This window comes from Herpailurus yagouaroundi, unplaced genomic scaffold, assembly GCF_014898765.1.
Source record: "Herpailurus yagouaroundi ecotype Mexico unplaced genomic scaffold, PumYag 191, whole genome shotgun sequence".
NCBI lineage: Eukaryota > Metazoa > Chordata > Mammalia > Carnivora > Felidae > Herpailurus > Herpailurus yagouaroundi.
Window position 1 is genome coordinate 3,950,219 of NW_024412422.1, and position 15,617 is coordinate 3,965,835.

The 15,617-nt window shown below is 41.2% G+C and overlaps 1 protein-coding gene across 2 annotated transcripts in view; it reads right to left on the reverse strand.

Moving 5' to 3' along the window:
• The window catches only part of RNF10 (ring finger protein 10), a 35,119-nt gene that overhangs the window by 14,391 nt on the left and 5,111 nt on the right, over positions 1-15,617 (reverse strand). For both annotated transcript variants that reach the window (XM_040443694.1, XM_040443695.1), the window contains exons 2-6: positions 8,995-9,191; positions 3,572-3,771; positions 2,537-2,627; positions 1,096-1,280; positions 880-1,016 (exon numbers count right to left, since the gene is read on the reverse strand). In XM_040443694.1, coding sequence (XP_040299628.1) covers positions 880-1,016; positions 1,096-1,280; positions 2,537-2,627; positions 3,572-3,771; positions 8,995-9,191 — 810 coding nt within the window. The remainder of the gene's footprint in view (positions 1-879; positions 1,017-1,095; positions 1,281-2,536; positions 2,628-3,571; positions 3,772-8,994; positions 9,192-15,617) is intronic.

Sequence of the window (15,617 nt, forward strand, 5' to 3'; positions counted from 1 at the left end):
TTTTTTTTTTTTTTTTTTTTTTTTTTTTTGCGTCAATCTGATAGGGATTTTGATTTGCATAACTCTTAGCAAAGTTAAACCTAATTCTTGGGAAGTTATTCTAGTATCCTCTTCTGGGAAATACTTTCATATGCTTAGCCCATTCTTCTACTGGACTGTTAATCTAACTTATAGAACACGTGTATATTCCAGACATTAATCTTTAGTTTTAAATGTGTAAATCTTCCCCTAGTTAATCACCTACTGACTTTAAGGAATCTTGTCAGATTTCATTCTTATAAAATCAAGTGTATCTGTCTTTTCTTTTCTAAGATCTACAGTTTCAGCCTGGTTCAAAAACCCATCCCTATCTGAGGATTTACAGAGATACTATCCTATATGTTCTCTTAAGAGTTTTAGATTTTTTTAAGTTTAGGGGCGCCTAGATGGCTCAGCCAGTTAAGTGTCTGACTCTTGACTTCGGCTCAGGTCATGATCTCATGGTTTGAGATTGAGCCCAGCATCGCACTCTGTGCTGACAGCACACAGCAGGCTTGGGAGTCTCTCCCTCCCTCTCTGTGTGTCTTCTACTAGACTACTGAGTTCCTTGACAACAAGTGACCAGTCTGGCTGACTGTGGAATCCTCAAGGCTGGGCACAATGCCAGGCACTAGTTCAACAAAATTAAAAATTAAAAAATACATAACTAAACCACACCTGAAACCAAGAGTTAAACCACTCTCTGTAAACTCCCCTCTAACCTACTAGAATCCTAAAACTGACCTGCAAATGATAGAAATGGCTTGCCCAAAGGCTCAAATTTTGATAGTAGATAGATAATATTTGATAGCCTTAAAAGATGTACCCAAGATTATTACCCCCTAAATTAACAGAACTCACCTCCTAGATGAATAGGATGGTCTACATTCATCCATTTGGATTTGGGCAAGGCCAACAACACCCCTTTCTCCCTCTTCATCAGCTGCATTGTAATAGTGTCACCAACAACATACTGACGTGACTCGGTGGCAACAACACTGTAACATGGACATTTAGATGTAAAAGAGCAAGAAGTTAGCAGACTGGGGTCTAACCTAGTAAATGTCTCCTTCTCACCTCTTGAGATCCTTCTTATGCACAGAACTGTAACAGATGGGACATTTACTCCAGGTCTTCTCACTCAGTGAAAGGTAGTGCAGAATGCATGCCCAGCAGAAGATGTGTCCACAACGGGTTATCTTGGCTGCAGTAGGTGGATATAGGCATATTGGGCAAGATGGCACTTCATGGCTACAAATGCGCTGCAACAAAAGGGCACCACGAGTTACACTGCTTTCAAAGTGACATGGGATTGTCAAAATTAAAGCCTCTCCTCTCCCACCCCCATCCCTGAACATCTCTACTCAACACATCTTCACAGAATTGTTCAAAATGCAAGTATATAATAACACTTTAAGTGAATCGTTAAGGAAATCACAATAATGGTTTAATAACTACATAACAAGTACTTTAGAGGTTCCACAAAGGAAAAAGGAACAGAAATCAATATATAATCCCATTTATAAAAAGAAACTTTATACGTACACGTACACAAAGGCTTATAAAAGGTCGAAAAGTAATGTACCAATAATCTCCAATAGAGAAGTCTATCAGACCTACACTTTATATGCATCTCTATTTTTTTTTTAACCAATAAATATAGAACTTAGGTTTCATAGGCCTTGTCATTCTCTGATGTTTTTATCAATTTTCATAGTTAATGAGTAGCCAGGCTTGGAGACCTAGCACTTTGAAAAGTATTGTATGGGGTGCCTGGGTGGCTCAGTCAAACATCCAACTCTTGATTTATGCTCAGGTCACGGTCTCACAGTCGTGGGATCGAGCTCCATGTCAGGCCCACTGACATGATCAAGCTCCCTTCAGGCTTCATGCCAGGCATGGAGCCTGCTTAGGATTCTCTCTCTCCCTCTGCCCCACCCCCACTCAGGCTCACTTGTGTTCTCAAAAAAAAAAAAAAAAAAAAAAAAAAAAAAATTTACATCCCTATAACCTAAGAGCAGCAAAGGAATACCCAGAACTCATTACTTCAACAGAAAACAAAATGCAGCAGTGGCTTAGACAGTAGTGTACCTGGTGGCTCACTCACCTGCCACAAGACTGAGGCCTAATTTGATACTGATTACTATAAATGGCTACCGATGAAGCCATGTTCATGCAATGAGCCCACCCTAGGTCAGGAAGGTAACCAGAGTGCCTCATGTATTTCTCTGGTTATTTCTTCCCAGGAGAAAGGAGGTCGTAGATAGAACTGCTTTGATGAGACAGAACCTTTGATGAGAGCCCTCCAACTCCCCAATCCTGCAGGCTAGTGCCAATTATCACAAAATGAACTCCAGGAGAAACCAGGACTCATCTCTGGGGGACTTATCTCTACAGTGAGGTCATGCAGAAAAAAGGTATCAACAGTGATACCAGCCAACAGCTGCTGTGTCACCATGGTTCCTTTCCTTAGTTCTCTCTCCCACTAACAGTTTATAAGCTTAGCCGAGCTACTCACCACTTGTTCCACAAAGTCCCAGTTGACTAAGGTATCAGGATCAGCAAAATGAACTGTGTAGTCTTGGTCTTCAGACACCACAAATTGGCAGCTGGAAACAGGGAAGAGGACAGGGAAAAGGCAGACTCTCAGAAGCCACCAACAAGCCCTCAGCAGAAACTCATTACTCCTTCACTTAGAAATCAAATATAGGCCATTAGCAGCCATGGTTTGTGAAGCACTGAACTAGGACTTCAGCCTCAGTTCTGAGCCCCAGCTCTGGAGGGAATCCAAAGACTTGCCAAGTAGGAGTCTAAATCCATGAACTCTGTTTCTTCTGCTTCCAAGCCTAGCCAAGGCCCTGCAGGCCTCCCCTGAGCTAAAATTAACCCAGACTGTGGCTCTATCAATCAGCAGGAAGCCAGATTTCCTCCCTCCCTCTGAGAAACCATGGCACACAGCTAGTCTTCAAGGAAGCAGAAAGACTGTTCTTGCTCAGTCATTTGATTACCAATTTATATAAAGTACTAACCAATTACTTCAGTCTAGATCCAAGGTCAAATCTTACATTGTAACTAATGACACACAAAAGGAAATAAAAGGGAATCAGTATTTGAGCAAACGTATGCCATGCCAAACACTCCAACCCATCATCCAATTCTCCTTTAAGTAATCCTCCTCCTTTATAGGGAGAAGATGAATCTCACCTTGGCTAAATAAATTACCCAAGATTGAAGGTCAAAATAAATTCAAATGTGGGTCCAATTCCAAAACAAATACTTTTACTACCTCATTATGACACTAAAGCATTATTTAATTTTAGCATTAATCAATGTATTTATTTAAGCATTATATTCTTTTAAGCACCAAGAACATCCACTTGAAAAGCTGGTTTTCGACACCTGCACTGCCCCCCAAAAAGAGAGAGGAGGAAAAGAACCAGATCAACTCCCTTTCTGCCTCTCTCCCATAGCAGTTTAAAAGAAGCTTCTTCTCAGCACCAAGAACCACCCAGAGGCTCAACTGCACTTTCCTCCCAAGAGTAGACATACTCACTTGGCCTGTAAAAAGAGTTCCTTGTTAAAAGGCTTATGCCCCCATTTGTTCCTCTTTCCCCAGCTGCCATGTCCACTGCCTTCAAAGTGACCCGCCTGGCCACGGGGTTCAAAAGTGAAATTCAACAAGTGGTTCAGATTGATCTTCTTCGGACCAGAGAACTGGGCAGGGCTAAACTCTGCCCGTTGAGCCTCTGCTACCTAGAGAGAATAAGAATGAATCAGAGTATTTCAGAATAGAATGACACTGATTGATAGCAGAAACCAGCACAACCCTCCTTCTACATGGTTTAAAATATTAACTAAATGAAATACAGCTTAAAGTAAACAATCTTCCTAGGAAAGGGGAATACAAAAGTCTACCTAAGATCTGGATGGGAACAGAAAGGGGGACAAGAGCCTTTACCATATAATTTCTTAAACTGTTTAGCCTGCCCCACTAAATGGCAATTAACTATTTATTAAATGACTAAACCCAACATGAAGTCGTCTAGCTACTGGGAAGCACAATGATTTACTTACTGGATTAATTTTTTGACAATCCCATAGGACTCCTAGACCTTCACTCTTGTTAGCTACTTGTTCTCTGGTTTGTTTCTGGCAAAAACAAGTCTGTGGAACTATACTCTGGAGGCGGCTTGCAAGCAGCTGCTAACTGCCACGGGCTTCAGAATCCTGCCAGAGACCTCCCGTCTAAGACACATACTGCTATTCATTGTTAATTAAAACTGACAGAATTAGAACATGTAGGCAGACTACCTCTGTGTCCAGAAATAAACCCAATCAGCAGAGGAGAAATACCACTGCACATAAAGATAGAAAAAATCACGTTGGGGCTTTTTAACATTTCCAAATTGAAGTGGAAAGTACTTATAAGTCAGCCAGTGCATTTTCTAACCCCAATTTATAATTTAATGTCATAAGCACTTTGCCATGTGAGTCATATTAACACATAGTCACTTTAAATGGCTATATACCATTATGTCATATAGGTATACTATAATGCCCTTGTGTCAGACACAGACTGTTAGTAGCTTGTCCACTGTAATAAAATAATGTTTTGATAAACACATTTTGGGATAGATCTTTGTGCACAAATATTTGGTCACCTATCATTGTTTCTTTTGAATGTATAGTAGGAATTACTGGGTCAAAGGAAATACAAATTTAAGGCTTTTGCGGCTTAGTCATATTTAGAAATTAGTAAGCAGCACCCGCACAGACATCATAAAGAAGCTAAAGAGTACAAAAAGGGATATGGTGAAAGATACATTCCATCCCAGAGACAACAAATATGACTTGCGATACCCTATGCATATAGACCACAGCATATGACCCTTATGATTAAATACAGTGGCAAAACATACAATTAAACAATTTCCTTTCATTTCAACAATAGATCCTGGGAGACAACCCCCCCACACACTGTTCATGTAACTCACCACAGGAAGCTCACCACTTCCGGGTCATCCCTTGCCTCTTATCCCCTGGAAAATCATCTCCATGGGACTGTTGTCCTCTCATCAGTCTTCCACTCCCAATGCCCCCAAATTAGATAAGAGCTTGTGCTCACTCAACAAAATCCTCCACATCCTCAACCTTCTATTGTCCCACTATTATCCTAGCTGCCACTACCACTCTCTCTGATACTGCCCATCACAACTCCTGATTATCCTTCCAACACTGACCTCTCATTTCCTTGACCCCCCCCCCCCCCTCCTCCAATTAGCTTGTCCTCTACTTCAGGAATCCAATCCCCATAGACATACCACATCTGGAGCTGTGCCATCCTTTACAGCAACCACTACTAGCCAAATGTGGCCAATGCCACATCATGAAATACCATTTTAGCTATATTGGGTAAAAACATTAAAATTAATTTCACCGTTTTCCTTTTTGAATGTAGCAACTAGAAAAAAAAAAATTTTTTTTTTTTTAAACATTTATTCACTCCTGACAGAGAGAGACATAGTGCGAATGGGGAAGGGGCAGAGAGAGAGGGAGACACAGAATCCGACGCAGGCTCCAGGCTCCAAGCTGCGAGCATGGAGCCCAATGCGGGGCTCGAACTCACGGACCACAAGATCATGACCTGAGCCGAAGTCAGCTGCTTAACCAACTGAGCCACCCAGGCGCCCCTAGAAAATTTTAAATTATATATGTGGCCTGCATTTCTACTGGACAGCACTGCTCTATAATCTAGACCATAAGGGTAACAACCACACATCTCCCACCATAATTTTGAGCACCCAACATTCAAGCAGCAACTCCCTCCTTTCCCAGCTTGTTCCCTTCAGTCCTGATTCCAACAATTCTTTACCCCTACTGGGATCTCCAAACCAGTGGTCCAACCCATCTCTTCATTTTCTTTCCTTACTTGACCTAAAGCCTATGGTCCACAACCCCTTTCTTTCTCTCTGTCATCTGTACTCACCTAGCAGGACCTTCCCCTAATTAATCTCTCTATGTCATAATTTCCACACCAGCACCAGACAGTTACACACAAGAACACAACCACACCACACTGACCAGTCTCACTGAAGCAGCCCTACCACAACCCCGTTACCTTTCTGTACCCACTTAACTCCCAGTCACCCAGACAATGCCATTCTGCAAGGCTTCCAAGGCTCCCCTCTCAGCTCACCTTCCATATTTCAGAGACAATAAGAACAATCAGAAGAGAATTCCTATGTCCTCCTACCAGTACTCTGCCTTCTTCTGGTTACTGAGGATGAACTGGCAAAGCTCCTATTTAAGCCAACTCCTCCACTTGTACAGTAGGATCGCAACTCCTCAAGGACACTGTTACAGTAATTCTCGCCCTTTCCTCTGCATGTCTGCCCCCTAACAAGACAATCCCATTAGCAGAGATATGCTGTATCCTTCTTTTGAATCTCTTTAACTTTAAAATCTCTCGACTTCAGGGGCGCCTGGGTGGCTCACTTGGTTGGGCTTCCGACTTCGGCTCAGGTCATGATCTTGCGGCTTATGAGTTCGAACCCCGTGTCGGGCTCTGTGCTGACAGCTCAGAGCCTGTGGCCTGCCTCAGATTCTGTGTCTCCCTATCACTCTGTCCTAACCCACTCCCATTGTCTAAAAAAAAAAAAAAAAAAAATTCTCGACTTCACATTCCCTCAAGCTACTGCCTCACCTCTCCACTCCCCTTTAGAGCAAAGCCCCTAAAAAGTACTGTCTGAACTTGATGTTTCTTCCTCCCATCCTTCCATTCTCTGAAGCTATCCTATCTGGTTTTTGTCCTCACCACTCCACCAAAGCAGCTCAAAGCCAACAGCCTATATTCACATGATCAAATCTACTAGTCCACTTTCAGTCTTAATCTTCTGCAGCCTATCAGTAGAGGGCAAAACTGACCACTTTCTCCAAATGGCTTTCAGTTCTCTTCCTCCCTTTTTGCTGGTGCCTCATGATCCTGACTCGGACCTCAGTCCTTGAATCTATTCCCTTTCTGCAGCACTTACCTAGTTCCATAGCTGCAAACACCAAATATATGCAGATGGCTCTCTAGCCTGGGTCTCCTCCTTGAACTCCAGATTCCATTAACTGTCTATCTCTACTTAGAGATCTAGTAGGCATCTCCACACAAATAGCATATTTCCAAAATGAAGTTCTTTATCTCAACTCTCCTTCCCTCCCCACCACCCCCAAACTTTCTACTTCTCTTGAAATCTTCCCCACTTCAGCATACAGTACCTGAACTGAGCTCCCACTGAAAACATTTTTTTTTGAAGTCATTCATTTCTCTGCTCAGACCCCACAACTAACATATTAAACAATCCTGTTGGCTCTATCTTCAAACATCACCCCAATGTGTATGCCACTCACCACTATCACTGTTTCAAAGCTTCCATCACTCTCACCAGAAATACCTTAACAGCCTCCTAACTAGCCTCCTGGTTCCACTCTCTCCTTTAAAACTCCCAACTCAGATTACAGAACTTCCCTTCTTAAACCCCCAATAGCTTCCCATCTTTCTCAACCAAATCCAAAATCCCGCAAGGCCCAACACGATCTGACCCTTCTTGTCTGTTCTTTGGCTTCATTCTCTACTCCTCCACTCATGGTAGCCTACATGTTTGACCTCAAACAAACCAAAAGTATTACCACCTCTGGTTCCTTGCACTTGTGCACTTGTTATTCCTTCTCGCCAAGACATCCTCCTCAAAACTGTATGGTGTGTTCCCTTGCTTCGTTCAGAACTCTACTCAGAATTCACTTCCTCAGAATAAGTAGCCTTCCTTCGTCACCCTCCAAAACTGTACTCTTTGTTACTCTCTATCCCTTTAATTCTCTCAATCTACTTTTTGTTAATTCAATAAGCACTTACCTTTGGATTATACAATCGACACCTGAACAATACAGGCATTAGCAGCATTGATCCCCTGGCGCAACTGAAAATACACGTATAACTTTTGACTCCCCAAAACACTTAACTGCTAATAACCTGTTGACTGGAAGCCTCACCAATAACAGTTAACACATATTTTATGTTATATATATTACAAAGTATATTTTTACAATAAAGCTGGAGAAAAGAAAATGTTATTTAAGAAAATTAAAAAAAAAAAACACATTTATGACACTGTATTTATATTAAGAAAAAAAAGTCCACATAAGTGGCCCAATGCAGTTCAAACCTGTATTGTTCAAGGGTCAACTGTGTAATGGTCTATTTTCTCTGTAAACTAAAATATAAGTTACAATGTTCTACTCAGTATTGTATGCCAAACTCCCATGTGGTATTTGATGCACAGTAGGAGAGGACAAAATTTTTGGTGAATGAATTCTTCCATGAGTACATTAAATCTGCTTTATTTTGTAACAGTTACATAGTACGGAACACTCAAACAGGAGGATAATTCATCTAACCAATGCCTTGTTAATTTAGGTTGTTTCCTAGATTCTGCAACTACAAACAATGCAACAGTGAACTCCTTTGTACAGAAGTCTTTATGTACTTCCAAAAGGATATCTAAGAAACGCCTAAAATCAGAGTACCTAGGACTAAGGATATAGCATCTTACAGTTTGCTATAGATACTACAGAGCAAATGTCATTAATTAAAGTCATTGTATTACTTAAATATTCAAGAGGCACCTCTAATTCAAGAGTGATAATAAAAGGTACCATCTATAGTATCTAGGGTACATTTATAGTATCTTGCTATAATTTCTCGCAACCCATGATGATGATGTCTTCTTCCTCCAAAGAAATTTTCACAGCTTTCAAGAGAAGAAAGGAGGCAAAGTTCGAAACCTAGTTAATCCTCAACTACTCAATACTGCTTTGGTTATTTACTCTTTCACCTCTTTCTCCCCTCCTCCCCAACTACTGATAAACTGGGAGGCAGGGGAATCAGAGTTCATGTTTCTTGTGTTCTAGAAAGGACATTCCTAAATTCCATACCTCATCGCGTCTTCCACCATTAAAAGAAGAGCTAAAGACTTTGCTGCTGCCGCCGCCCCTCTGTGGAGGCATCTTGTTAAAAGTTTTGCTTTTCTGTGAATTGGAGCGACGGGACTGGTTGCTAAAATTTTCATTTTTGGGATAGGAAGGTTCACGTTTGCGATTAAAACGCTTGGATCCACTTGAGTTCTTTCCATCTGAAAGCAAGAAATGTAAAGAATTAGTTAAGAAATGACCCATAGGAGTGCCTGGGTGGCTCAGTCAGTTGAGCATCTGACTCAGCTCAGGTCATGATTTCACAATTTGTGAAATCAAGCTCCACATCGGGCTCTGTGCTAACAGGGTGGAGACTGCTTGGGATTCAGGAAGGAAGGAAGGAAGGGAGGGAGGGAGGGAGGGAGGGAGGGAGGGAGGGAGGGAGGGAGGAAGGAAGGAAGGAAGGAAGGAAGGAAGGAAGGAAGGAAGGAAGGAAACATAGGGGATCCTGGGCGGCTCAGTCAGAAGAGCATGTGACTCTTGATCTCGGGATCCTAAGTTCAAGCTACACATCGAGCCCAACGTGGGGCTCGAACCCACAAACCGCGAGATCATGACCTGAGCGGAAACTGGCTGCTTAACTTACTGAGGCAACCAGGTGCCCCTTACTTTTGTTTTTTAAATGATGAAGCCTAAACTGTCCCTCCTTCAGGAGGGATACAAATGCAGGTCAAACCACCCAAATAGTTCACAGTATCTCTCTTTTTTGCGCAACTTAACCACTGCTCTTATAAAAGTCCATTTAGATGAAATGATAGAAAAGGGAACAGCCTGGGGCACCTGGCTAGCTCTGTCTGTACAGCATGCAACTCTTGATCTGGGGGTCATGATTTCGAGCCCTACTTGGGTGTTGAGCCTACTTAAAAAATTTTTTTTTAATTTTTTTTAACGTTTATTTATTTTTGAGACAGAGAGAGACAGAGCATGAACAGGGGAGGAGCAGAGAGAGAGGGAGACACAGAATCTGAAACGGGCTCCAGGCTCTGAGCTGTCAGCACAGAGCCCGACGCGGGGCTCGAACTCACGGACCGTGAGATCATGACCTGAGCCGAAGTCGGACGCTTAACCGACCAAGCCACCCAGGCACCCCTTAAAATTTTTTAAAAAGAACAGCCTATCTGTACTAGGGGAAAATATTTCATCTGAAAGTAGGATAGAAGATATTACTCTCCGGGCGCATGGGTGGCTCAGTTAAGTGCCGACTCTCGGGTTCAGCTCAGGTAACGATCTCATGATTTCATGAATTCAAGCCCCACACTGGGCTCTGTACTGACAGTATGGAGCCTGCTTGGGATTCTCTCTCTACCCCTCCCCTGCTGACGTTGTCTCTGACTCTCTCAAAAAACTAAATAAACTTAAAGAAATTAAAAAAAAAAAATTCTCCTTATTCTCCTTAAATTACTATAACACAGCTAGATTCTATAGTGCAACGCCTAGGCTTCAGCAGATATATTCAAGAGGCATAACAGCAAAGCAGTATTTACATATGTTCTAGAGGTCAAACTGAGAAGCCATTAAATTGACAAAAGAAGTTGAGCTCTAAGAGCATATTAGATCAGCATAAATTATGTCCTTTTAAAAAATATTTCTTGCTTTTTTTCCTCCAGTTGTAAGAACGTACGTTCGATTTTGAAATTTGGAAGAATAGGGGCGCCCGGGTGGCTCACTTGGTTAAGCGGCCGACTTCGGCTCAGGTCATGATCTCTCAGTCTGTGAGTTCGAGCCCCGCGTCAGGCTCTGTGCTGACAGCTCAGAGCCTGGAGCCCATTTCAGATTCTGTGTCTCCCTCTCTCTGACCCTCCCCCGTTCATGCTCTGTCTCTCTCTGTCTCAAAAATAAATAAACGTTAAAAAAAAATTTTTTTTTTAAATGAAATTTGGAAGAATAAATTTGCCACTAGGCATAGAATACCAACTTATAAACAGTGCATAATTTCCTTTTACTCTCTATTTTTGTATACTTGCCACGTCTCCCACAAAATGACAGACACACAGGATATACTGTCTTCTATTATTCCATGAGCATTTTCACACATTTCTACCTCTAGTCTTCAAAAGCATGATTAATGGCTGCACTATCATATACTTACAGTATAACATAACCAATCTCCACTGCTGTACATTTAGGTGGTTTCTAGTTTTTTGCTAGTTAGCCTCTTTATACAGACACCTGTATGATTATGTCAAATTCTCATTGTGAAATCAGCAGGTTAAGTATGATCAGCATTACCTTTTACACATCCTCAAGTTGCTTTCTAGAACCATTATACCTATTCATTTATATTCTAACAACACTGTAACAGAGAACATCTAGGTCACTGCAATGTTGACAAAATAGAGTTGAATACACTTTATTAAACTGAAGGGTCAAAATTATTTGTTTTAAATTTGACTTTCTCTGATGAGTACCAACACATACTTTCCCAGTCTGCTAACCATTTGTATTTTGTGTAAAGAGCACTTGTTTGTATTCTTTGCCCATTTTTTCTATTCAGGTGCTGAACTACATAGATTATTTTGTCCCAAGTTGAACAAAGATTCCTGACCAGACACATCTAACATGTGCCAAAGTTTACTGGCTTTAAAAAAAAAAAAAAAAAAAAAAGGTAAAATGAAACCTATCTGAGAACCATATACACCTAAATAACTAAAGGTCCCCAAATTAGTCTTTGGACAAAAAAAACTACTTTATCTTTCTTGTCCCTTTGCCCATTCCATGTTGTCTTTTTTTTTTTTCCTCAGAATAAAATTTATTTAAAAAAGATTTCCATCCTGTTTTAGATTTGTCTATTCACTCCATGTTGTTTTATTTCAATATGGAAATTTGACCAAATCAAATCTGCATACTAATTTAATGGCTTTAAGCAGAAACTTAGAATGAAAGTTGGGGGACTTTTAATGAAGAAACTGATTAGGCTTACTTTAAGAGGGTGATAGTTTACAAAGCCAAGAGGATTCTACCATGAGCCTCAGAAACTACAAAGTTTCCCCACCCAAATATAGCTTAATCCTGCAAGTTAAAAATATGTAACTCAGGGCACCTGGGTGGCTCAGTCGGTTGGGCGTCCGACTTCGGCTCAGGTCATGATCTCACATTCTGTGAGTTCAAGCCCCACATCGGGCTCTGGGCTGACAGCTCAGAGCCTGAAGTCTTCTTCGGATTCTGTGTCTCCCTCTCTCTCTGCCCCTCTCCTGCTTGTGCTGTCTCTCTGTCTCTCAAAAATAAACACTAAAAACAATTTAAAAAATAAAAAAATACACACATAAATAAATAAAAAGATATAATTCACAGAAAAATAAAGAGAGAGACAAACCAAGAAACAGACTCTTAACTATAAAAAACAAACTCACAGCTACCAGAGGGGAGGTGGGTGAGGAGATGGGTGAAAGAACTGAAGGATTAAAGAGTACATTTATCATGATGAGCACTAAGTAATGTACAGAATTGTTGAATCACTATATTGTACACCTGAAACTACTATAACACTGTATGGTAACTATACGGAATTAAAATTAAAAACTTAATTAAAAAAAAATTTTTTTAGGGGCACCTGGCTGGCCCAGTCAGTACAGCATGTGAGTCCTGTTCTCAGGGTCATGAGTTTCAGTCCCATGTTGGGTGTGGAGCCTACTAAAAAAAAAAAACAAAAACAAAAAAAACCTCTATGTGAGGATTGTTTTTAAAACTTTTTAACATTTCCATTATTAGGTTTCATAACCTAATGAAAATATTTTTTATTTTAATTTTTTTTTTTTTTAATACTTGTTTTTGAGAGAGAGCAGGCAAGCCAGAGAGCAGAGAGAGGGGAGGACAAAGAATCCCAAGCAGGTTCCACATTGACAGCAGAGAGCCTGATGCAGGGCTCAAACTCATGAACCTGAGATCATGACCTGAGCTGAAGTCTTGACACTCAACCGACTGAGCCAGCCAGGTGACCTGGAAATAAATTTTCATTATGAAACACTGGATATCACATCTGTTACTACGTCACAAAAAGGTCCATAATGTCCCCCCAGATACGTAAAAAAGGTCATTTATTAAGCTTTCTTTATATCAAATATCTTTCAATGAGCACTGACCATCACAAAGCATATTAGTACAACTGTTACTTTCAATAAAATTTATAAAACACACATATATAAACAAAACTCATAGAAACATGTCTGGAAAGGCAACACAGCAGTCTGTTAATGACCATTAATTAACTTTGGGAAATGGAGCTTCATTTTTACCTAATTGAGTGGTTCTCAATCCTGCCAGGTTAAATACCTCAAATGAGCTTTTAAGGGATTCCTATGCTCGGGCCTCACCCTCTAAGATTCTGACTTTTAAGTATACAAAAAGTTCTGTACATTTATTGTCTGGGTAATTTTTAAAAGTATTAAATGCCAGGGCGCCTGGGTGGCTCAGTAAGTTGAGCATCCAACTTCGGCTCAGGTCACGATCTCACAGTTCGTGGGTTAGAGCCCCGCATCAAGCTCTGGGCTGACCAGCTTGCTCAGAGCCTGGAGCCTGCTTCGGATTCTGTCTCTCTCTGCCCCTCTCCTGCTCACACTTTGTCTCACTCTGTTTCTCAAAAATAAATAAATGTAAAAAAAAAATTTTTTTTAAACTATTAAGTGCCTAGAAAAAATTATTTGTAGGTAAGATGACTAGCTTATTTTATAGGAAGCTAAATAAATCCAAGGTGGTGTGTATCCTCAAAGAAAAAAAGAAAACGTGAGCTAACAAATCAAAGTCCAAATTTTGAAAGCAACCACTTCACCATGGTTTGTCACCACCATGGGATAAATGAGAGGTAAGCCATCCTCTTCAAACCTGACCAAACCACAATCCAGGAAGCGAGCTAATAAGTCACGTGAGATGGCAGTAATGCCAACAGAGAACAGATGGTCAGAGAAACACTGCAAAGCTAGGTTTATTCCTCCCAGTTACCTTTAAATCCCAGTTAGGGAAAGTGACCAGAGTTTAATCTGAAACTAGAATTTAAGAACTATACTTTTACCTACTAATCCAGTTAGCAACAGCTATTGTCAAACACAGCATCTCTGGTAACAGAAAGTGAAGCTTCAGATCTCTTAGAAATTTTTTCTTACCTATGGAGTTAGTTGATAATAAGATTTCAAATAAACAGAAAATTCAGACGGATAGAGTCCAAGCTAACTTTACCATGAGAACAAATGAGGAGGCTTTATGAAAACAGGCATAAATGGAGAACACATTTTCCCCAAACCTCATTACCTAAGACTGTTTCAGATGATACTGCATTTGACTCTAATACTTTCAAGACAAGCACCTAATAGATTCCACAGATTTAGGTAGAGCCAGATTCTACACTTCAACGGCTCAAGAAAGTAAGCTGGCCCTCAGCAGGTGCAGTTTTCATTTCTTCATTTATTACCACACACACAAGGAAACAGTTTCATCATGCTCACAGAAATGCTCTCTGATGGACAGTGAACTGCCCATTTCTAAAACAGATTACAACAACCGACCACATATGGATCTACAATTTTAGTTATTAAAATCAACCCCCTCGGGGCACCTGGGTGGCTCAGTCGGTTGGGCGTCTGACTTCGGCTCAGGTCATGATCTCACATTCTGTGGGTTCGAGCCCCATGTCAGGCTCTGTGCTGACAGCTCAGAGCCTGGAGCCTGCTTTGGATTCTGTGTCTCCTTCTCTTTCTGCCTCTCCCCTGCTCATGCTCTGTCTCTCTCTATCTCTCAAAAACATATAAACATTAAAAAAATTTTTTTTGTTTTAAATACAAAAAAAAAATTTTTTTAAAAAATTTTAACGTTTATTTTTGAAGGAGAACAGAGCATGAGCGGGGGAGGGGCAGAGAGAGAGGGAGGCACAGAATCTGAAGGAAGCTCCAGGCTCTGAGCTGTCAGCACAGAGCCCGAAACGGGGCTCGAACCCACACACCGTGAGATCATGACCTGAGCCGAAGTCGGACGCTCAAACCAGCTGAGCCACCCAGGGCCCCCCCCCACAAATTTTTTTTTAAATCAACTCCCTCACCTTGTCTTCCACTTGCCTAATGGTAAGAAGTTACAGAATTTAACGTTTATTTATTTTTGGGACAGAGAGAGACAGAGCATGAACGGGGGAGGGGCAGAGAGAGAGGGAGACACAGAATCGGAAACAGGCTCCAGGCTCTGAGCCATCTGCCCAGAGCCCGACGCGGGGCTCCAACTCACGGAGGGCGAGATCGTGACCTGGCTGAAGTCGGACGCTTAACCGACTGCGCCACCCAGGCGCCCCAGAAGTTACAGAATTTAAAGTGAGAGGCTGGCTCTTATCTCTAGACCCAGGCAACAGGCAACTAAAGATTGAAAGTACAGACAGGCCTGTGACCGAGAGATAAAATTCAGAGTACTGTTTTGGGGATGGCTTGTAGATAACTTGCCAGCATACACATGTGAATAACATGGGGGTGGAATCTGTCCTCCTTTCTCTCAAAGGAGATAGCAATAAGATGATCTGCTTCAGATTTTAAAAAGCATACAAAAAAGTCAAGTTCCTAGGAGAAACATTCTCGGTTTCAAGTTTTAGTTTCCAAGTGGTGGTTCTTAATCCTGGC